We start from the raw sequence: 24,238 nt of genomic DNA, 5'->3' as shown, positions 1-24,238 counted from the left end.
AGAAATCGCCATGGCATTGGCTCTCGAACCTAGCAGACCAACGTCTCTCATATATAAGACTGCGTCTTTAATGTGACATAAGGTCAATAAAATGGTATCCCTATCCAGGGTATCAATGTCAGCTGAGAAAGTATCCGTCCAAGCCGCAACAGCGCTACACACCCAAGCCGACGCTATTGCCGATCTGAGTAAGGCACCCGTATGTGTATAAATTGATTTTAAGGTAGTTTCCTGTCTGCGATCAGCAGGATCCTTGATGGCTGCCGTGTCTGGAGACGGTAGCGCCACCTTTTTGGACAAGCGCATTAACGCCTTGTCCACCCTGGGTGAGGATTCCCACCGTAACCTGTCCTGCGCAGGGAAAGGATACGCCATAAGAATTCTTTTGGGAATCTGCAGTTTCTTGTCTGGAGTTTCCCAAGCCTTTTCAAATAATGCGTTCAGCTCATGAGATGGGTTACCTCAGGTTTCTTTTCCTTAAACATGTGTACCCTCTTGTCAGGGACAGAGGGGTCATCTGTGATATGTAAAACATCCTTCATTGCAATAATCATATAATGAATACTTTTGGCCACCCTTGGGTGTAACCTCGCATCATCGTAGTCGACACTGGAGTCAGAATCCATGTCGGTATCAGTGTCTGCTACTTGGGACAGGGGACATTTCTGAGACCCTGAAGGGCCCTGTGACTCAGTCAAAGCCATGGATTGACTCCCTGCTCTATCCGTGGACTCTGCTTTGTCCAATCTCTGATGTAATAAAGACACATTTGCATTTAAGACATTCAACATATCCAACCAATCAGGTGTCGGCGTTGCCGACGGAGACACCACCATCATCTGCTCCACCTCCTCCTTAGATGAGCCTTCCGCTTCAGACATGCCGACACACGCGTACCGACACCCCCCACACACTCAGGGATATATCTATATGGAGACAGTTCCCCAATAAGGCCCTTTGGAGAGACAGAGAGAGAGTATGCCAGCACACACCCAGCGCCAACTGACACTGGAAACAAAATTCCCAGATAAAACAGCGCTTTTATATATATATATATATATATATATATATATACTCCTCGCTGCAGACCGGCACTCTCTCTCCACCTGGGTACTTGCTCAGGTGCCCTCCTCAAGGATATATATATACACTCACTGCGCCAATTAAAAGTGCCCCCCCCCCCCTCTTTTTTTGCCCTCTGTCACCGTGTTCAGCAGGGGAGAGTCCGGGGAGCCAGCTTCTCTGCAGTGTGCTGTGGAGAAAATGGTGCTGGTTAGTGCTGGAGGATCAAGCTCCGCCCCCTCAGCGGTGGGCTTCGGTCGCGCTCAAATTTCCAATACTGGCGGGGGATTATATAATATACTGCCTCCGCAGCCTATATATATGTTAGCCAGTCCCTAGAGGTTTGTTATTGCTGCCCAGGGCGCCCCCCTGCGCCCTGCACCCTTCAGTGCCCGCTGTGTGTGTTGTGTGTGGGAGCAATGGCGCGCAGCGTTACCTCAGAGAAGATCTGAAGTCTTCTGCCACCTTTGAAGTCTTCTTTCTTCTTATACTCACCCGGCTTCTATCTTCCGGCTCTGTGAGGAGGACGGCGACGCGGCTCCGGGATGAACGGCGAGGGTGAGACCTGCGTTCCGACCCTCTGGAGCTAATGGTGTCCAGTAGCCTAAGAAGCAGAGCCTATCATTTAAGTAGGTCTGCTTCTCTCCCCTCAGCCCCACAATGCAGGGAGCCTGTTGCCAGCAGTGCTCCCTGAAAATAAAAAACCTAACAAAATTATTTTTCAGAGAAACTCAGGAGAGCTCCCCTGTAGTGCACCCAGTCTCCTCTGGGCACAGGATCTAACTGAGGTCTGGAGGAGGGGCATAGAGGGAGGAGCCAGTGCACACCCATCTAAAGTTCTTTATAGTGCCCATGTCTCCTGCGGAGCCCGTCTATACCCCACGGTCCTTACGGAGTCCCCAGCATCCTCTAGGACGTAAGAGAAATATATATTGACAAGGACAAGCCTTATCCATATAAACAACGTATGCCTGGATGCTGAAAGTGAACATGAAATATTCTCATTAGTCACCACCTTTATGGCGACACTCTATCTACAATTTAGACCAACCTCCTAGCATCTTGCGGTCCAAAAATGATAGCAAAACACACAAATGTTCAACACAAGCTTAGTATTCGAAGATGTAAAAATCCATATAGCTGTATTATATGGGGGATAAATGCTCCTCTTGAAAATGGGGCACTGTAAGGACTTAATGAACTCAAGAAGGTTCAAAAATGGACAAACCGGTCAACAAGGTTTCTTCACTGTAGAAAACAGGCATTATTCTATGTATTATTTGCCCTTCTGCTCCAGGGGAGGTTTCTGTCCTCCCTGAGCTCACCTTCAGACACCTGTTTTACGATTTTACAGGTGTACCGCCCCAGTCAAACTTCCCACCTGGCACTGTCCCTGGAGAAGGTCAATACAATGTTTTGCCAAATTCACTTTTCAAAGTGAGAACCATACTGAGGATAACTGGTCATCAGTTGCCAATGCAAAAAAGGTTTCTACAGGAAAATAGGAAGGATTTTCTACTGTAAGGGTGGTAAATTGTCGGAATTCCTTTCCACATAATGTGGTGAAGATAAATTCCCTACAAGAATGATATCTTTAGCTATATTTAGCAGAAATGTGCATCTCTCCAGAAATCTAAATCCATCCAAATTTTGTGGATCTGAACCGAACCAAAACCTGGTCTGGATCACCTGAGGAGATCCAATCCGAAGAGAGCCCCAGTTCAAATCTTCCTGTGGTTAAGAATTACGATTTTAAATACAAATTTCGGGTTTTGTACAGAAAAATTAAATGACTTGAGCTGTTTTTATAAATTTATCGATGATTATCAATTTTTTTTAACCTTTTTTAAACTGAACTCAAATTCGAACCAAAACAAGATGATGAATTAGAACCAAAACTAAAATACATGGGTCCGCGCACGTTTCTAATAATTAATAGAGGATATTATTAGGGAATTTACACAATAACTATTTTTGGGGTCAGGAAGAAATTTATATCCCCGTTTACTATAACAACTAACCCTTGTAATCAAATCTAAACAGGTCACTAATAAAGGATTACATGTAATACTGTAGTCTGTGACTTGAGAGCTTCGACGAATTCTGGGCGAATCTGCCTGACGTTATAAAGGGAGAAGGTTGATTTTGTCTTTTACACGATTGCTCCTTTAAAACATCTGGCAGACTCTCCTATGCCTGCAATCTGCAGGCTATTACATTTAACCCATACTGTGAATTAGTCGTCCAGAAAATCAAGCTGATTAACTACTGCAATTATTTTTAAATAATACATAAGTAATAAATATATATTTTTATTTAAGACACTGGCAGACCACCAGGGATCGTTTGTGAACAGTTCATCATGTCGACGTATCATCCATATAGAGATGTGCCCTCATACATCTAGCCCCAATACGCCATGCAACGGTAAATGCTGGGTGCGAGTGAGACACCAGGTCTTGTGCAACTCTGCTAGTGCCAGGGGCGTAACTAGAACTTTGTGGGCCCCATAGCAAAATCTTAAAAGGACATCCCATGCATTGGCACGAGAGATAAAAAAAACCCTAACACATTTGCCCCCACATGCAAAAAAAGACATAGGCCCCCACATGAAAATAATAAAACACAGACTTTGCATGACAAAAAAAACAACAACAACACATAGCCGCCCCCGCCACATGAGAAAAAAAAACACACTGTATGAGAAAAACAAACACTCATTGGCCCCCACATGAAAAGAATGCATGCATCCTCCCCACATTAGAACACATACGTTGTGGCCCCCACATGAGAAAAAAAAAACCCACCACACTGTAGGCTTTGCATGAAAAACGCAAACACATATAGGCCTCCACATGACGCACACATGGGGCCCCAACATGAGAAAAAAAAAACCACACACACTGAAGGCTTAGCATGAAAAAACCAAACACTTATTGGCCCCCACATGAGAAGAACACACACACTGGACCCCAGCTGAGAAGAAAGCACACACTGACCCAAACATTAGAAGAACGCACACATTGCGCCCCACATTAGAAGAACGCACACACTGACCCCCACATGAGAAGAATGCATACACTGGCCCCAACATGAGAAGAACGCACACACTGGCACCAAGAACGCACACACTGGCCCCCACATGAAAAGAATAAACTCACTAGTGACAGACTCAGTGACTCACAGTCAGACTGTGTGCAGGCCATGGCTGATGGCTGTGCCTGCCTCTTGTGTGCTCTTCGCCCCTGAAAAGCCGCAGCAGCAGGCTGTCAGACAGAGAGGCAGGCACAGGCAAGAAAGATTGGAAGCCTGTATCAGTCAGGGGGGACCAGGAGGTGCCGGCAGGCAGGGAGCCACAGGTCAAAGTGAAACTGACAGGTCATTGAAGCAGGTGGCAGGGGTTGTCGGAGCGGAGGCGGTGGTGCCCTTACAGCTTGTACAGGAGGGTTAACGGACGATCCCAGCAGACCTTGTTCCCTGCGTGACTGGTTGCAGTGGGAGCGGCAGGCCCTAGAGGCAACTCGGGTCCCATAGCAGCTGCATATATTTTGTGACTGAAAAGTCTGTATATGAAGCACAACAGAACTTGGCTTGGAAAAAAGCCACAGCCGCTGCATCGTAGCACTTCGTATACAGACTCAGACGCACACAGATGTACATATATACAAGTGTAATATATCAAATTAAGGTGTAAGGTCCTATTGCACAGGTACAGATGTGTCCTTATCCAATGAGATCTGGTGTGTGCATACGCTCACACCCGCAATCCATGCGCTTTACATGGTAAAACCACAGCGGCACGCGTATGCAGCCTAGCACAGCATTGCGGTACCGCTATGCGTACGCCTGCGTGTATGCATTGCAGCAAAACGCTCTCTAAGGACACGTCTGTACGAATATAATCACAGTGAAAAGCGAGAAGTGGTATATAATTTCATGAATAATTTGACACCTATAATTACCAAGCATATCAAAATGAATCAGCACAGTCTGACCGTGCGTCCTAGTCAGATCGTTCTGCGACTAAACCGCATTTTCATCAACAACAAAAAAAGATGCAGACGCTAGCAGAGTCTCATGGGGCCTGGTGTGTCAAGAGGGGCTGCTTGGCACAACTGCAGCGAAGATGTACGAGGACACATCTGCAGACAGGCTCCGCCTTCCCACAGTCTGACCATGTCAGTATTCTCATGTCAACATAATAACTATCGACAAATCGCACCCAACCCGTTTATTTATGTTTGGCCCAGCAGAGCCCGTGGGGCTCCACATAAATAAAAGATAATAATAATAATAATTATAACAAACGATAATAAAAAAACATTTAGCTGCCAACTATGTTGGAGGTTCTTTTACATAATATGTAAGGATGCCACTAATCTGCTCGGATTAAGTTGTCCTGTAACGTTAGTGACCCTCATGGGCATTTACATAAGAACATAGTGAAACAATGCATGATGTACAGTACGCTCTAGGAATGGAAATGCACTACATTATGAGGTAAAAAACTCAAAATCTGAAAAATCAATTCTGCCAGCAAACATGGCTTCATGTAAAATGACAGCAACCCCCCACTCCCCCCCGATTACACGGCTTGTTCTGAATAATAACTGCAACAAAATGGAACAGTAATTTACATTTTCTAATTCAATTATAAAAGTGCCAGACTGTGTTTGCATTACCTGTCTCCGCTGTGCGAGAACATTTCAGAAACACGTGGCATAATTTGACGGGAAAGAGTTGTAGACGATAATTTATCAGGCAAGAGGCCTACTTACCCACAAGTCTTATTACGTTCAGAGTAGTGTTCGTCAGGATGGGAGCATTCACCTTGTTCAGGCTGTAATCTGACCGCTTCCGGCTCCTCAGGGTCTCTCTTGAAACACTTCAGTAAGACATGATTGTAAAAGAGAAAGCTGATGAGCACCAGTGTTAAATAACAATGGACCAAATGTATTAAGCCTTAACAAGAGATAAAGTGAAGACGGATAAAGGGGTATATGTACTAAGCAGTGATAAAAGTGGAGAAGTAAGCCAGTGTAGAAGTTGCCCATGGCAACCAATCAGTGCTGATGTAGCATTGAAAATTTGCATACTATAAAAGTAAACAGAGCAGCTGATTGGATGCTATGGGCAACTTCTCCACTGGCTCACTTCCTCACTTTTATCACTGCTTGGTTACTGTCCCCCAAAGAGAAATAAATGCCCAGCTAATCAGCTCCTAACTGTCATTTTTCAAACACAGCCTTTGACATGGCAGTCAGGAAGCAGAGTGGCTGGTCATTTATCACTCTTGGGGGTCTATTCATGAAGCAATAAAAAGTGTGAAGAAGTGAGACAGTGGAGAAGTTTCCCATGGCAACCAATCAGCATTGAAGTAACATTTATAATTTGCATACTATACAATTGTACGGAGCAGCTGATTGGTCACCATGGGCAACTTCTCCACAGGCTCACTCTTTTCACTGCTTCATGAATAGACCCCTTTATCCGTCTCCACTTTGGGGCAGATGTATTAAGCCCGGAGAAGTGATAAAGCAGTGATAAGTGCAAGATGATAAAGCACCAGCCAATCAGCTCCAATATGTAAATTGACGGTTAGGAGCTGATTGGCTTGTGCATTATCACCTTCCACTTATCACTACTTTATCACTTCTCCAAGCTTAATACATCTGCCCCAGAATCTCTTGTTAAGGCTTAATATATTTGGGCCAATATACTCTAGATGAGTGAGTGTTCAGCTATAGGAGTTAAGGGCCCCATACACTAACGCGACATGTCCGACCGTCATGTCGCAGGAGATCACCCCGGCAGCCTCCCGGGCGGCAGGATCGCATAAGATACATCGTATGTGGTCCTTTTGCATACAATGTATCTTATGCGATCCCAGCCATGATCGTTAGTGCAGCACATTCAATCTAGGGGATCCGATCCGATGCTCACGGGATCGGAAACACCTCGAAAATGCCCGATTTCACTCAATATATCGTCACGCATGCCCAAAATCGGGCATTATCGTTCTAGTGTATGGGGCCCTTAACAGATAAGTGGTTTATTTTCGACTTTGTCCTTCTCACCAAGGGGCCCAGTTTTCAATGAATAATAAAACACGTGGTGAATGATATATATCTCACTGCGTATGAACAATGGCGCTACAGACACTCAGCACCCAACTGTCATTTTTCAAACATACTGTATGACAGTTAGGAGCTGATTGACGTTGATAAATGGGCCCTCAAATTCGGATCTGAAAACGAGCCAAAAAGCCGTCTCTCAGGGACATCTTTTTCAGAAAGGTGATGTTCTGACTCAGATCTGAATTTGACGGGAAGAACCGATTCAGAACTGAGCGGCTCACCTCCACTAGGAGTGAAACCTTTCTGCTAGGAGTGAAACCTTGATAGAAAAAATGATTAAACAACATATTTTCACAACGGATGGAAATGAACACACGTGGTCTCCATGTTATGGTGGAAAGATCTGCCCAGTGATTGGGCTTATCATTAATTCAGGGATGGGACACGATGCCAAATATTTTATTAACTGCACACACCAGAGGTAATTGCCAACATGCAGTTTTCCGCTATTCAGCTACTTTCTGCAAATGCTGCAGATGCATAAATTCCAGACCTTGTGCCCGTGGGGCCAAAATAGCTGTGTACAGTCTGCAGATTGGTGCATTCATTTATACAGTATATACAATAAGTTCTTCCAAAGCCAGCGCTACAAAAATATGGAAAACTTGAAACTCCACGTGGCGCTACTTATATACCGTCAAAGTAAAACTTACACGATGTATACACATTAAGTTCCAGTTGTTCACAACTAACAATATTTTCACAAGGAAGTTGCAGCTGGCTTGATTTAAAGCTATAAAACATAAAATGTACAAAACATAGTGCACAACTGTTTGATAAATGAGAGAATGGGTTAAGTTGTATCAGTCCCACTCACATATGGATATAGATATGATCGCATGTAGATAATCACAGAGCATGTGAAGAGGACATTCACTTTGAAATGGAATCTTCCTCCTTGATGACTTTGAATAAAAATAATAGTAATGATAGTGCAACACCGTCTTTTTATAAAGACAAGTATTTAATAAAAGAATGCACTCACAAAACATCAAATTTAAAAACAGCATATAGTATTGAAGACATCCACATGGTTAAGGACCGCCAGCCCCTGGTATAATCACCACAAAGTCCCAGCGTTCACAGAATCTCCACCGGCTCCGGGCAGCAGCTCCTCCCCACAAGTCTCCGTCCTAATGTGTCTCCCTGCTCAAGCGCTTTCGGACTTACGTCCTTCTTCAGAAGCATGGGAGTTGAAGTTTCCGGTCGTCCTTAAATAGCACTTTAATTGATGTTAAATCGAAACTCCTGTCGTAATCAGAACATTTTTCCGGAAATCATGGAACCGGAAATGACGTATCGGGATACATCGTGCGGGTCAAATTCATCTTCATGCGTCTCAGGTACACTGGTGAATGACGCATGCGTTTCCCATCCGCCGGAAGTGATATTAGCGGAGATGATCGTGCGTTCCATTGTATGGTGTTTGCGTTCCACCAAGGATTCATCCATAATTCACCAGTGATCATTCATAGCATGAAATAAAAACAATGAATGGTCTCAAAAACACATACATGATAAAACTTAAGCATATAAATACAATAAAAACCATTTTAGTTCAAAGTCACTATTAAGACCGAGGGGTACTAGGGATTTTAATTTATATATCCACTTCATCTCTGTTTTTGAAAGAATAGTTTCTATTTCTTTATTACGTGGTGTTGGATTAATAGTTTGAATTCCCCAAAAGGTTTTGAAGTGGTTGGGATTGGAAGAATGTTTACATTTGAAATGTGCGGAGACTGTATGAGTCTCTAATCCTTTCCTAACATTATAGGTATGTTCATATAATCGGGTTTTCAGGTTGCGGCTGGTCTTTCCAATATAAATCAAGCCGCAATCACACTCTAATGCATATATCACATTCCGTGAATTGCACGTGATGAAATCACCAATTGGGTATGTGATCCCATTAACCGTAAATTCTTTCAGTTTACTTGGTCCACTAGTGCACTTGCACATGGCACACAGACCACACCTATAGAAGCCTTTGCTTCTAATACTGCTTCTTTTTATAGGTTCTATGGAACTGTGAACTAGACGATCTTTGATTGATTTAGATCGCCTATAAATAAACTTGGGTCTTCCCGGTAATAGATCTCCCAAGACCGGGTCTTTAGCCAAGACTTTCCAGTGCTTTTTTATTACGGATTCAATTTCCTTATGTTGTGCATTAAATTCCATTATGAAGGACCACTTAAAATCCTCATCCTTTATTTTTTCACACCTTCTGCCATGTATTAGATCTTTTCTCATGATACCATCAACTTTATCTTGGGCCTTCACTAGTAATTCAGTAGGATAACCTTTTTCCAACAATCTATCAGTAAGTTCCTTTGATTGTACGGCACAGATCTCAGGGTCAGTACAATTTCTCTTGACTCTAATTAATTGGCTATAGGGAACTCCATCAAGCCAATTGTCATGATGTTGACTTGTACGTTCGATAAAGCTATTGGAGTCAGTTGGTTTGCGGTATAGTTTGGTTCTTAATGAGCCATCTTCAACATATAGACATAGGTCCAAAAAGGTAATCTCCTTATCACTCACCACTGCGGATAACTTGATGTTAAATGTATTCTTATCGAGGGAAATCAAGAAAGAATTTAAATCATCTCGACTACCCTCCCAAATGAACCAAATGTCGTCAATAAAACGACGCCAGTGCACCAGGCCAGCCCCCAGCACGCCACCAGGCCATACTACCAGATCTTCCCAGTAGGCCATGAATAGGTTCGCGTACCTATTCATGGCCTACTGATGATTTAAATTCTTTCTTGATTTCCCTCGATAAGAATACATTTAACATCAAGTTATCCGCAGTGGTGAGTGATAAGGAGATTACCTTTTTGGACCTATGTCTATATGTTGAAGATGGCTCATTAAGAACCAAACTATACCGCAAACCAACTGACTCCAATAGCTTTATCGAACGTACAAGTCAACATCATGACAATTGGCTTGATGGAGTTCCCTATAGCCAATTAATTAGAGTCAAGAGAAATTGTACTGACCCTGAGATCTGTGCCGTACAATCAAAGGAACTTACTGATAGATTGTTGGAAAAAGGTTATCCTACTGAATTACTAGTGAAGGCCCAAGATAAAGTTGATGGTATCATGAGAAAAGATCTAATACATGGCAGAAGGTGTGAAAAAATAAAGGATGAGGATTTTAAGTGGTCCTTCATAATGGAATTTAATGCACAACATAAGGAAATTGAATCCGTAATAAAAAAGCACTGGAAAGTCTTGGCTAAAGACCCGGTCTTGGGAGATCTATTACCGGGAAGACCCAAGTTTATTTATAGGCGATCTAAATCAATCAAAGATCGTCTAGTTCACAGTTGCATAGAACCTATAAAAAGAAGCAGTATTAGAAGCAAAGGCTTCTATAGGTGTGGTCTGTGTGCCATGTGCAAGTGCACTAGTGGACCAAGTAAACTGAAAGAATTTACGGTTAATGGGATCACATACCCAATTGGTGATTTCATCACGTGCAATTCACGGAATGTGATATATGCATTAGAGTGTGATTGCGGCTTGATTTATATTGGAAAGACCAGCCGCAACCTGAAAACCCGATTATATGAACATACCTATAATGTTAGGAAAGGATTAGAGACTCATACAGTCTCCGCACATTTCAAATGTAAACATTCTTCCAATCCCAACCACTTCAAAACCTTTTGGGGAATTCAAACTATTAATCCAACACCACGTAATAAAGAAATAGAAACTATTCTTTCAAAAACAGAGATGAAGTGGATATATAAATTAAAATCCCTAGTACCCCTCGGTCTTAATAGTGACTTTGAACTAAAATGGTTTTTATTGTATTTATATGCTTAAGTTTTATCATGTATGTGTTTTTGAGACCATTCATTGTTTTTATTTCATGCTATGAATGATCACTGGTGAATTATGGATGAATCCTTGGTGGAACGCAAACACCATACAATGGAACGCACGATCATCTCCGCTAATATCACTTCCGGCGGATGGGAAACGCATGCGTCATTCACCAGTGTACCTGAGACGCATGAAGATGAATTTGACCCGCACGATGTATCCCGATACGTCATTTCCGGTTCCATGATTTCCGGAAAAATGTTCTGATTACGACAGGAGTTTCGATTTAACATCAATTAAAGTGCTATTTAAGGACGACCGGAAACTTCAACTCCCATGCTTCTGAAGAAGGACGTAAGTCCGAAAGCGCTTGAGCAGGGAGACACATTAGGACGGAGACTTGTGGGGAGGAGCTGCTGCCCGGAGCCGGTGGAGATTCTGTGAACGCTGGGACTTTGTGGTGATTATACCAGGGGCTGGCGGTCCTTAACCATGTGGATGTCTTCAATACTATATGCTGTTTTTAAATTTGATGTTTTGTGAGTGCATTCTTTTATTAAATACTTGTCTTTATAAAAAGACGGTGTTGCACTATCATTACTATTATTTTTATTCAAAGTCATCAAGGAGGAAGATTCCATTTCAAAGTGAATGTCCTCTTCACATGCTCTGTGATTATCTACATGCGATCATATCTATATCCATATGTGAGTGGGACTGATACAACTTAACCCATTCTCTCATTTATCAAACAGTTGTGCACTATGTTTTGTACATTTTATGTTTTATAGCTTTAAATCAAGCCAGCTGCAACTTCCTTGTGAAAATATTGTTAGTTGTGAACAACTGGAACTTAATGTGTATACATCGTGTAAGTTTTACTTTGACGGTATATAAGTAGCGCCACGTGGAGTTTCAAGTTTTCCATATTTTTGTACCATTTTAGAATCACGGTGAAAGGTTCTTTTTTGGGCTCCAAGGCTGCTTCTAGTATTTTAGCGCACTAGGGGGTCTTTCTTTCTTGTGTATAAAAAAGCCAGCGCTACCACTAAATGAATCACCCTATGTAAAGCACTCAGGGACCTACTAACATATGTATTAAAGTGTCTCCTGTTCCCATGCCACCTACAGAGTAGGGATACGGCACACAGGGAGAGCAATACACGTATAGCATAAGATGCAGTCACCTTTTAGATGGAGCGTCCCCGGTCTGCTCATCGACATAATCCCTCTTTAGCTCCTCAGGAACATCACTGTCACTGTCGTATTCCTGATAAGCACTTTTCTCCAGCTCATCGGATTCATACTGTGAAGAACAGAGAGATGTTTCATTCATTTCTTCCATCCATCATCTATGAGGCTTATTTAATCAAACACAGCGGGTTTCAGCTGTGCATTAGGGGGATAAAAATACTCATTCTACATACATAACCCCCCCCCACAGATAGATTATTATATCAGGTGTCCTCATACACCTAACCTCAATATTCCATGCTGCGTGATACATGTTCCGTGTGACTCTGCTAGCGCCGGGTGTGTTTTTGCCCTACAGTGCATCTTAGTCTCAATGGAATGTGACTAGAATGCACCAGGAGACTGCACTGATTAATGTGATATGTGACACGTTTATATCGGTGTGAGAATGTATTGCAAACACAATTGACCTTGGCGTGGAAAACATCGTAGCACTTTGTATACAGAATCAGACTCGGTCACACGCAGGTATACAAGTGCTGCATATAAATGTAATTAGCGCAGTCTCCTGGTGCGTTGTATCGCATTGCAATTAAGATGCATCTTCGAGTGAAAAAGACACCAAGCGCTTGCAGGGACTCAAGGGACCTGGTGCGCTGAGGCGGACTGATTGGCGTGACTGAAGCAATGATACATGAGGACACCTCTATAGTCACATACAGTGGACGCTGATATTACTAGGGATAACAGGTGTGTGTTTGTGTATATGTATTGCTATACTAGGACACTGGCCTGTGTACACACCTAATGCTGTGGGCACAAAACTAAGAGCGGCCCGCCAGGAAATGCACTATGCTAATTAAAGCAGGAAATCTATCTAACACACATAGCAGAACAATTTAGCATGACTCCAGGAGTCATATTTATCAGATACGTGTGCACACGTAAGTGCCGAGGGGGCAGTGTACATGTATGCCACCACTGGTCATTAGTGGTACTGCAAGTTCATCGAAACGTCTGGTCATGTGGCCTGCAGAAGGGCTCAGATGGCTGAAATGTGCGAAACTGTCCCCACAAGGCAGTGAAAGGTCAATCTTTGGTTTTAGGTCAAACCAAAATTTCAAGTGATATTTGTGGTCACATGCTCCTAAACACACCTATGGGTAATGAGAGGGGTATAGTAAAGGCGTGTCCTTAAGAGGCTGCAGTAAAGACTTGAAGATTGCAATTTTCATTTTGTCTCAGTCATCTGTTGTGCTTGAACCCTACATACATCCAGAGGCAGCATGGGCTCCAAAATATGGTGAGCACTTGCAGCTTAGGGTAACTTCATGTGCAGCACTGATAGCTATATCGTACAGCTGAACTTTCAGCCATTCACTACAAAAGTCCCTATTAGTGGCAGCTCCAGAGGTGGGGCCAAAATTCACCAAATGCCTCCCCAAACATCTCCGGCCGGCACTCACTGGCAGCTGGTGTGGCTCCCCTACAGGTCGGCTATGGCTAACGTTCCCACAGTTGCGGCGGCAAAAACAGTATGTCCCTATCCTTAACCCAACCCTAAAGTGAATGACATCATTATGCGAACATGTCAACATGTTAGCTGTTGACATTTCACCGCTGACATTTTGAATGTCAGCACTGTGACTGTGGATATGATGACTACAATCCCCCCCCCCCCCCCCCGGCCCCCCTCCCGGTTGCTGGTGCAAATGTCAAAGGGTCAACTGCAGCAAGAGAGAGTGAGGGGAGCAATTGCGGAGCGATGCTCCGATGCAATGTGTCTAGAATGGAACATGTGCATTAAGCTAATCATTACTTTACATTAAGCTACTGCATTGGATTTTTAAGAAAGCTCATATCTGCATGATTAACGTGCGGCGCAGCAAGAGGGAAAACTACAGTTCTATGGGGAGATGTGCAAAACAAACAGCTGCTGATCTACTTTACACCAGCGGCACTGCACATATGGCCCTGTGCCGCTCTACAAGGTTCAAGCAGGACTGTAACACAACGACAGGGCTCATTAAATGTTGCAGGTAGCACGGCTTGTGTTAGATTGACAGATTGTATTGATAACCACGTTCTTACCCCATTGGCAGCCAGTACATCCTCTGCTTCATCATCTTTCATGGCAGATTGTATCTCAAAGGGATTGCCTTCACTGGTGTACTGTGCAAACAAGGACACGGCGGTGGAATCAGTCGCTGATGCTTGCTTACTGGGTGACATGGATGGGGAGCGAGACTGCCCCAAACACTTAAATTCCTGCGAATGGGAGGAAAAGAACATTTGCTCAGCGTACAAACAAAAAATTGAAATGTCTCTTCAATGAGAAGAATTTTTTTCATTTCTCAAGATCAGCAATGTCCGGGGTAACCAGCCATGAGGCTGAAACCAATCTATAGCCAGTTAACGAGTGCTAAAGACATAAAACTATTTTAACGGACAACGGCATCATTTATTAGAACCAAGTGTGACTACAGCACTTACGGAAACCTACCAACACCAACCTTTACCATTCATCTCTTAAAGAAATGCCTAAAAAAATGACCTCATTAACTGAAAATATAGCGATGTTATTTCATAAACATTTATGTGTTGTTATTTTCTTCTTTTTCCGCATCTGTAACGTAGACGCCTGCTTTGACCCACCCCTAAGTAGTAGAAATTTTAGCGTCTGGAGTATAGGAGGCACCTAAAGCTGTTTGTGCCTCAATTCCCATGACGTTCCAGGCTCACAACCACAGACCAGACTGTGTAAGGTTATTGGAAGATGTGACCCCTACAACTAGGTACAAAATACTCTGCTCTTGGACTTGTCTCTTTCACCTGTTCAACTAATTGGTGAGAAAGGTTCCTCAACACAGGTGGCTGCAATTATGCATTAAGAGGGAAGCCTGAGAGAAGATCATTTTGTACCTGGTGGAAGAGGTCATGTTGGAGGGTCTGTAATATTACATCATGTGCTTTGAAATGTTGCTTGATGTGTTCCTCTAGGATCAGAAGACACTACCAAGCTACACTTATCACCCCATACTGATGAAAGTAAATGTATCCCGTTAAAGAGGAGCAACACAGGATACCCATCAATGCACAGGAGAATAGGTTGTTCCATACAAGCATAACCAATACATCTATTTTTTTACCACCATTTCCATCATTTTGAAAACCGAAGATGACCGCCATCATTGTAAGGAAAGACGACTATTATGCCATCCTTGTGTGCTAACTCATAAGTCTGAGAGACTCCCAAATTTGTAGGAAGTTCACTGAAAGAGTAGGCAGTCTTCCAACATCCTGTCTATTTCCAAGTGAAGTGGGCAGGATGGGGAGCATACTACCGGAAATCAGGGTTTATTGCGGATGGGGTGTGGTCAATATCACAGGATCTATGAAAACCCATAATTATAGCCATGCCCCCACTTCATGGATCTGCAAAGCACATGGTCCCATCCCCACCACTAGTCAGCTGAATGTCCAACCCGGTTTTTCAAAAGTAAACAAGTATGTATTATTCTCAGCCACCACAGAAAGCCCACTCTGAGAGGCACCATGGTACTTCAATTCAACTTGAACCAAGGATTGGAAGTCCAGAAAACCACAGCTTAGGAGCAGCACACCTCCAATTCTAGATATACCAAGAGCATATGGTCGTGCAATGTAGAAGCTGGAAACATGAGCTTGAATTTGACGTCACAGTCTACCTGCACAACTCTGACTCTTACTTCAAACATGCCTAAAATTGGGCTTGCTTGGGCTAGCTGAGCTGAAAAACTCTGTACTCGCCACGCAACGGGTTCTATTCTCACTCTATGGGGTAAATTTACTAAGGCGGGAGTTCTATTTAAGATGGGATAGCAACCAATTAAATTCCAGGTATTATCTTCACGAAGGTGCTAGATAAATGAGAAGTAGAATCTGACTGGTTGCTATGGGCAACATCCAATCTTAAATAGAACTCCCATCTCAGGAAATGTATCCCTATGGGTGTCGTGGACACCCACGAGTGGGTACAGTCCCTGTTAGTCGGGCAAGCCAGAGATTGGGATTCCGGCATATGTATAGTGATCGGTGGAAACCTGACCGCCGGTCACATGACTACATCCCGCTGTAGCACTTCCCAGTTCATTTCTTGCAAATCTACTGTATGTGTAACAGGTTTTGGATACTGAATACAATAGGTGGGTGCCTTGCTTCTAATGATATGCACTATCTGGTAATATGGATTAAGTCCCACAGTTGTATACATTTCTGTAACCATTGTACATCCAAGTATCCTCGACAAACAATAAAATAAAGAACACATTTTTTTCTTAGCTATTTCACATTTTGGGCCTGATTCAGCATATGTACGCTATGCAGTAAAAGCTGCAACAATCATCGCTATTGCAAACTTATGCTAATGCTGCAGGAAGCATCTTATGTAAATACACCATTTTAAAGCATGCTGCGGCTTGGGGCACAGCGTGCGCTCTTGCAGAATGAGATCTGCACAAGTGCACCAACGGAGTTGTACGTAATCCATCGCCTCTGCATAAGACTCTTAATGAGGCTCTTTATGTTTGTATTGCTTGATGTAGACAAACATGAAACAAGGTAGTAACTTTAGCTATTCAGAAGAATAAAAATACATGCTGCAGCTTGGGGCACCGTGTGCAGTCTTGCAAAATGAGAGCTGCAAAGGTGCACCAACGGTGTTGTAAGTCAACCAGCTCTACATACAACTCTGAACAAGGCCCCATATGTTCGTATTGCTTCATGTAGACAAACATGAATCAAAAGAGAAGCTTCAGTTATTCAGAAGAATACATCAGTTAAAGAGTTGTGACGTCACAGACATTTCCCTGATTAATTAAAAAATTCAAACAACATTTTTTAGTTATACCTCTCAAGGCTTCAGTTTTGTATAATATAAATGTTCGTGCAGCTTTATCCTCAGAACATAAATTATAACAGTTAAAGACAACTTCGCTTTGACGTCATAGATTCTCATTTTAATATGAGCATACAATCTTCCAGCATGTACAGGGCGGAGAATGAAAACACCTGTTTCACCAGTGTCTCGTCTTCTAATTGACTTATTATTGAATCAGCCGGACATGCACATTATAATGTAGGAATCATTAGAGCAAACCTCACTGTCAAAAGTCCAATTTATGTATTCATCTTCAATATTATGTGAAAGCAAGAAAACAGTCTGACAAACAGGAATAAGGAAGGTGAAGGTAGGTGATCAGATTATTCATGTGTCAGCCTACGTTCTAACTGTGGATGTTTTTCCTGAATCACTAACTCCACTAATGATACAGCTATCTGCCATCTGGCCAGCAGGCAATGATACGCTGTGTGTGTGAGGCCAGGGTTCTAGCCGCAAAGAATAATATACATTTATTTTCTTTACTCACTAAACGTTAAATAAAGTCTGGGTAATAAAGCAAAATAAACCCTGAATACGTAATGTTTAAAGTTTCTACATTTACTCAGGAGGCCGTTAATATTTTTCTTATATTTTACAATAACACATGTATTCATCGCAGCTGCACATTTAGGCTTTTTAGGAACAAAAGTAAAAGTGATGCAGGTACTCCCAGGTGTGATTCTGCACTGCAGGATTATGGGGGTCATTCCGAGTTGATAGCAGCCAGCAACTTTTTGCTGCTGCTGCGATCAATAGTCCACGCCTATGGGGGAGTGTATTTTAGCTTTGCAGGGCTGCGATCGCTTGTGCAGCCCTGCTAAGCTAAAAAAAATTTCAAGCAAAAGTAGACTAGGCCTATAACTACTAACCCTGTGCGATGGATCCAGCGATGATGGGCCCGGCTTTGTCGTCACTCCTCCGTTCTGCTGGACACGCCTGCGTTATACTCACCACTCCCCGAAAACGGCTCCAAATGGTCCGGATCCGCCCTGCCACGCCTCCTTCCTGTCAATCTTCTTTGCGGTTGGCTCTGCGACCGCTTCCTTTGTAAGTCGCGACGTAACCCGGCGACCGAGGTCGCCGGGCAATGTCGTGCACACGCACCGCAGCAAAAAACCACTGCGTGCGAACGGGTCGGAATGACCCCCTATCTGCGACTAACAGTGTCCCTTTCATGCTGTAGTTATAATGTACACCAGTGGTTCCAAAACATTTTTAAATCAAAGCGCCCAAGAGTATCAGAAATGTTTTCATGTCACCCCTAGGTCAAAAGTTTTTTACTGAGAAATTTAGTAAAATACATTTAGTAAATAGAGTTTATATGTCATCCTTACATTGGCATTTTTATCATGGGTGCAATGTGTGCGGGCCCCTGGGTCCAGGGGGGCCCATACCGCACACATTGTACCCATAGCTTTCATATTCACCTCTCCGAAGTCCACCGCTGGGCGCTGCAGTGGCAGCCATCACGTCAAAAAACACTGCAAAAATGGCCGCCGTGCATGCGCAGTGAGACACTTGTCTGCTAAACATTGCGGACGCCATGTTTCTGGAGACCTGCGCATGCGCAATAGACTCCAGCATATTGCCGGAGCCTACGGTGCTGTGGAGAGGTGGGGGCCCACCGGGAGTGTGCACACGGGCCCCCTCCTCTCTTACATCCTTAGGTTTAATTATGTGGGAAGGGATAAGATTTGCTTCTGTTTGGCCACATATTCTGTGATTGGCAGCCACCAGCGCTGGTTTTGCCTATTACAATGACCATAAATAATTTGAATTGGGCATGGACCAACAAACCAAGGCACCCCAGGGTGCAATGGCACCTAGTTTGGGAACCACTGATTTTTGGGGATTACATATGGAGCAACAGATGTGATTCTGAAGTGCTGTGTCTTTTGCAGCAGTCATGTCTGTGTCTTTATGCCGCCTCCGACTTGTAATGAGCCGAGGTGCCCTCTTGGAACATCTTAGAACAGGGCATTTTCACTGGTGACGCGTCATTAAAACTTGCACCAGCCTCTATGGCAGGTGCAGTTACTCTGCCTGACAATGGCATAATGCGGACACATCGCATCTGCTTCTCCACCCTGCTATCTCCTAGGAGCGGCCACTAAAATGCTCAGACCGTGCGTGCAGGTTTCTGCAGCTTCTCTGTGCGCAGACAATTGGGGCACATGCACTGTGCATCTCAGACACGTGGAGACTTAAAACATAAACCATTTGCATGTGTCTCTGAATCAGTCCCTTAAGAATGAAAAAACACTCCCAATCTTTTTCCAGTATGTCTTAAAAACGATACCACCATACCGAACAAGCAAGATGGCATATTACCCGCACACAACCATAGCAAGACGACCATGGGCGCACATAACGTCTGACTTGCTGGTGGATCAGTCGGCTGGTAGGGGCAGAAGGGACGTTACCTCTGTGTCCTCCCACCATGGACAGGGCTGCAACTAGGTGGGGAGACACGGACAACAGGGGACTCCGGGTGCCGGATTTGAGGGGGCGCCGAGACGTCCATCCAGCTCCCTCAGCCAGCTGCTCCACCTCCCCCTGCCCGGCGCTGGACTCGGGATCAGTGGTCAATCCATAGGGAGACAATCAAATCCTGCAGCATAGACCGCCTGCAAGCACTATATCATCCCACAGCACTGCACTCCATTCATTCAGACTGTGGCAGACTTTACAATTAATCTAAAATCCTCACGGTGAAGCAATGCTGGACAGTCAGGATTTTAGATTGATTGTAAAGTCTGCCACAGTCTGAATGAATCAATTGATGAACAATGCACATGACCATGTAGGGGCAGTGGACTGCTGAGTGCGGGAACACACTCCCGGTTTCTGCCTGCTACTGTTGGCGTCAGCGGGGTGCTGCGCGCTGTGACTGGTGGCAGTCTGCATCTTCATCAGTGACTGGTAAGTATTAGGGTGCATCAAATGCCCCGACATTCGGAATGCTCGCTGTCCCTATTCTTAAAATGTACCTTTTTAGCATAGAAACAACTGTGCAAATTTTTTTTGACTTAGGTGGTCCACTTCCACACCCAAAAAGAACATAACAAAGAAAGGGAACAGCATGAAGCCTCATGGGCCTATCGTGGCTGTTCCCATCCAAATCACAAATCATTAATCAAATCATTAATTCTTTTTCAAATAAAATAAATAGAAATTTATAGAAATAAATAGAAATAAAATAAAATAAATAGAAAAATAGAAATTAATAGAAATCTTTAATCTTCAGGGGCATGGTGGGCCACATAAATATCATCTCAGATTCTTCAAAATTGGTATGCAATATATCCTTAACATTTCTAAAAAATGTAGCATGGGGACAAATAGTTTTTCTTACTTTTAAAAATTCATGGGGCGTTTGAAGCACCCTAGTAAGTATGTGTTTAGTTTAATTGCCATTCCAAGATTGGGCGTACCCGCTCGCTCTCTCTTCCCCCAATAACACCAGGTGTGTTCAGTGATCAATGTAATCGTTACTGTTGTTTATAGGTATGATTACATCTTGATTATTAACAGATATTTTGTATCAATTTATATTGTAAAAGGATAATGAATAAAATAATGTTCATAGTCACTGAACCAAATACTCTATCTCATGGAGATTATGAAGATCAGAATAAGTTATGTGGGTAAGATTATAGTTACATAATTAAATTAATATACAGTACTAATTGTAATTATATATTGAAAGAATAAAAAAAAATAAGATTTTACTTACCGATAAATCTATTTCTCGTAGTCCGTAGTGGATGCTGGGGACTCCGTCAGGACCATGGGGATTAGCGGCTCCGCAGGAGACAGGGCACAAAACTAAAGCTTTAGGATCAGGTGGTGTGTACTGGCTCCTCCCCCTATGACCCTCTTCCAAGCCTCAGTTAGGATACTGTGCCCGGACGAGCGTACACAATAAGGAAGGATATTGAATCCCGGGTAAGACTCATACCAGCCACACCAATCACACCGTATAACTTGTGATCTAAACCCAGTTAACAGTATGACAAACGTAGGAGCCTCTGAACAGACGGCTCACAACAATAACAACCCGATTTTTTTGTAACAATAACTATGTACAAGTATTGCAGACAATCCGCACTTGGGATGGGCGCCCAGCATCCACTACGGACTACGAGAAATAGATTTATCGGTAAGTAAAATCTTATTTTCTCTGACGTCCTAAGTGGATGCTGGGGACTCCGTCAGGACCATGGGGATTATACCAAAGCTCCCAAACGGGCGGGAGAGTGCGGATGACTCTGCAGCACCGAGTGAGAGAACTCCAGGTCCTCCTCAGCCAGGGTGTGCCCCTGACCAAGTAGCAGCTCGGCAAAGCTGTAAAGCCGAGACCCCTCGGGCAGTCGCCCAAGATGAGCCCACCTTCCTTGTGGAATGGGCATTTATATATTTTGGCTGTGGCAGTCCTGCCACAGAATGTGCAAGCTGAATTGTACTACACATTCAACTAGCAATCGTCTACTTAGAAGCAAGAGCACCCAGTTTTTTGGGTGCATACAGGATAACAGCAAGTCAGTTTTCCTGACTCCAGCCGTCCTGGAAATCTATATTTTCAGGGCCCTGACAACATCTAGCAACTTGGAGTCCTCCAAGTCTCTAGTAGCCGCAGATACCACAATAAGCTGGTTCAGATGAAACGCTGACACCACCTTAGGGAGAAATTGGGGACGAGTCCGCAGCTCTGCCCTGTCCGAATGGACAATCAGATATGGGCTTTTGTGAGACAAAGCCGCCAATTCTGACACTCGCCTGGCCGAGGCCAGGGCCAACATCATGGTCACTTTCCATGTGAGATATTTCAAATCCACAGATTTGAGCGGTTTAAACCAACGTGATTTGAGGAATCCCAGGACTACGTTGAGATCCCACAGTGCCACTGGAGGCACAAAAGGGGGTTGTATATGCAGTACTCCCTTGTCAAATTTCTGGACTTCAGGAACTGAAGCCAATTCTTTCTGGAAGAAAATCGACAGGGCCGAAATTTGAACCTTAATGGACCCCAATTTGAGGCCCATAGACACTCCTGTTTGCAGGAAATGCAGGAATCGACCGAGTTGAAATTTCTTCGTGGGGCCTTCCTGGCCTCACACCACGCAACATATTTTCGCCACATGTGGTGATAATGTTGTGCGGTCACCTCCTTCCTGGCTTTGACCAGGGTAGGAATGACCTCTTCCGGAATGCCTTTTTTCCCTTAGGATCCGGCGTTCAACCGCCATGCCGTCAAACGCACCCGCGGTAAGTCTTGGAACAGACATGGTACTTGCTGAAGCAAGTCCCTTCTTATCGGCAGAGGCCCTGAGTCCTCTGTGAGCATCTCATGAAGTTCCGGGTACCAAGTCCTTCTTGGCCCATCCGGAGCCACGAGTATAGTTCTTACTCCTCTACGTCTTATAATTCTCAGTACCTTTGGTATGAGAAGCAGAGGAGGGAACACATACACCGACTGGTACACCCATGGTGTTACCAGAACGTCCACAGCTATTGCCTGAGGGTCTCTTGACCTGGCGCAATACCTGTCCAGTTTTTTGTTCAGGTGGGACGCCATCATGTCCACCTTTGGTCTTTCCCAACGGTGCACAATCATGTGGAAAAAACTTCTCGATGAAGTCCCCACTCTCCCGGGTGGAGGTCGTGCTGAGGAAGTCTGCTTCCCAGTTGTCCACTCCCGGAATGAAAACTGCTGACAGTGCTATCACATGATTTTCCGCCCAGCGAAGAATCCTTGCAGTTTCTGCCATTGTCCTCCTGCTTCTTGTGCCGCCCTGTCTGTTTACGTGGGCGACTGCCGTGATGTTGTCCCACTGGATCAATACCGGCTGACCTTGAAGCAGAGGTCTTGCTAAGCTTAGAGCATTGCAAATTGCTCTTAGCTCCAGTATATTTATGCGGAGAGAAGTCCCCAGACTTGATCACACTCCCTGGAAATTTTTTCCCTGTGTGACTGCTCCCCAGCCTTTCAAGCTGGAATCCGTGGTCACCAGGACCCAGTCCTGAATGCATAACTGTGGCACTTTAGTAGATGAGCACTCTGCAGCCACCACAGAAGAGACACCCTTGTCCTTGGAGACAGGGTTATCCGCTGATGCATCTGAAGATGCGATCCGGACCATTTGTCCAGCAGATCCCACTGAAAAGTTCTTGCGTGAAATCTGCCGAATGGAATCGCTTCGTAAGAAGCCACCATTTTTCCCAGGACCCTTGTGCAATGATGCACTGACACTTTTCCTGGTTTTTGGAGGTTCCTGACTAGCTCGGATAACTCCCTGGCTTTCTCCTCCGGGAGAAACACCTTTTTCTGGACTGTGTCCAGAATCATCCCTAGGGACAGCAGACGTGTCGTCGGAGACAGCTGCGATTTTGGAATATTTAGAATCCACCCGTGCTGTCGTAGAACTACTTGAGATAGTGCTACTCAGACCTCCAACTGTCCTCTGGACCTTGCCCTTATCAGGAGATCGTCCAAGTAAGGGATAATTAAGACGCCTTTTCTTTAAAGAAGAATCATCATTTCGGCCATTACCTTTGTAAAGACCCGGGGTGCCGTGGACAATCCAAACGGCAGCGGCTGAAACTGATAGTGACAGTTTTGTACCACGAACCTGAGGTACCCTTTGTGAGAAGGGCAAATTTGGACATGGAGGTAAGCATCCTTGATGTCCAGGGACACCATATAGTCCCCTTCTTCCTGGTTCGCTATCACTGCTCTGAGTGACTCCATTTAGAATAGGTCTCACCGAGCCGTCTGGCTTCAGTACCACAATATAGTGTGGAATAATACCCCTTTACTTGTTGTAGGAGGGGTACTTTGATTATCACCTGCTGGAAATACAGCTTGTGAATTGTTTCCAATACTGCCTCCCTGTCGGAGGTAGACGTTGGTAAAGCAAACTTCAGGAACCTGCGAGGGGGAGACGTCTCGAATTTCCAATCTGTACCCCTGGGATACTACTTGTAGGATCCAGGGGTCCACTTGCGAGTGAGCCCACTGCGTGCTGAAACTCTTGAGACGACCCCCCACCGCACCTGTTTGTACGGCCCCA

The 24,238-nt window shown here is 44.2% G+C and overlaps 1 protein-coding gene across 2 annotated transcripts in view; it reads right to left on the bottom strand.

Annotated features, from left to right (window-relative positions):
- The window catches only part of VPS50 (VPS50 subunit of EARP/GARPII complex), a 548,228-nt gene that overhangs the window by 58,188 nt on the left and 465,802 nt on the right, over positions 1 to 24,238 (bottom strand). For both annotated transcript variants that reach the window (XM_063921392.1, XM_063921391.1), the window contains exons 18-20: positions 14,336 to 14,512; positions 12,238 to 12,356; positions 5,841 to 5,947 (exon numbers count right to left, since the gene is read on the bottom strand). In XM_063921392.1, the coding sequence (XP_063777462.1) occupies positions 5,841 to 5,947; positions 12,238 to 12,356; positions 14,336 to 14,512 (403 nt within the window). The remainder of the gene's footprint in view (positions 1 to 5,840; positions 5,948 to 12,237; positions 12,357 to 14,335; positions 14,513 to 24,238) is intronic.

This window comes from Pseudophryne corroboree, chromosome 5, assembly GCF_028390025.1.
Source record: "Pseudophryne corroboree isolate aPseCor3 chromosome 5, aPseCor3.hap2, whole genome shotgun sequence".
NCBI lineage: Eukaryota > Metazoa > Chordata > Amphibia > Anura > Myobatrachidae > Pseudophryne > Pseudophryne corroboree.
This window is presented reverse-complemented; position numbering and strand designations above follow the sequence as displayed.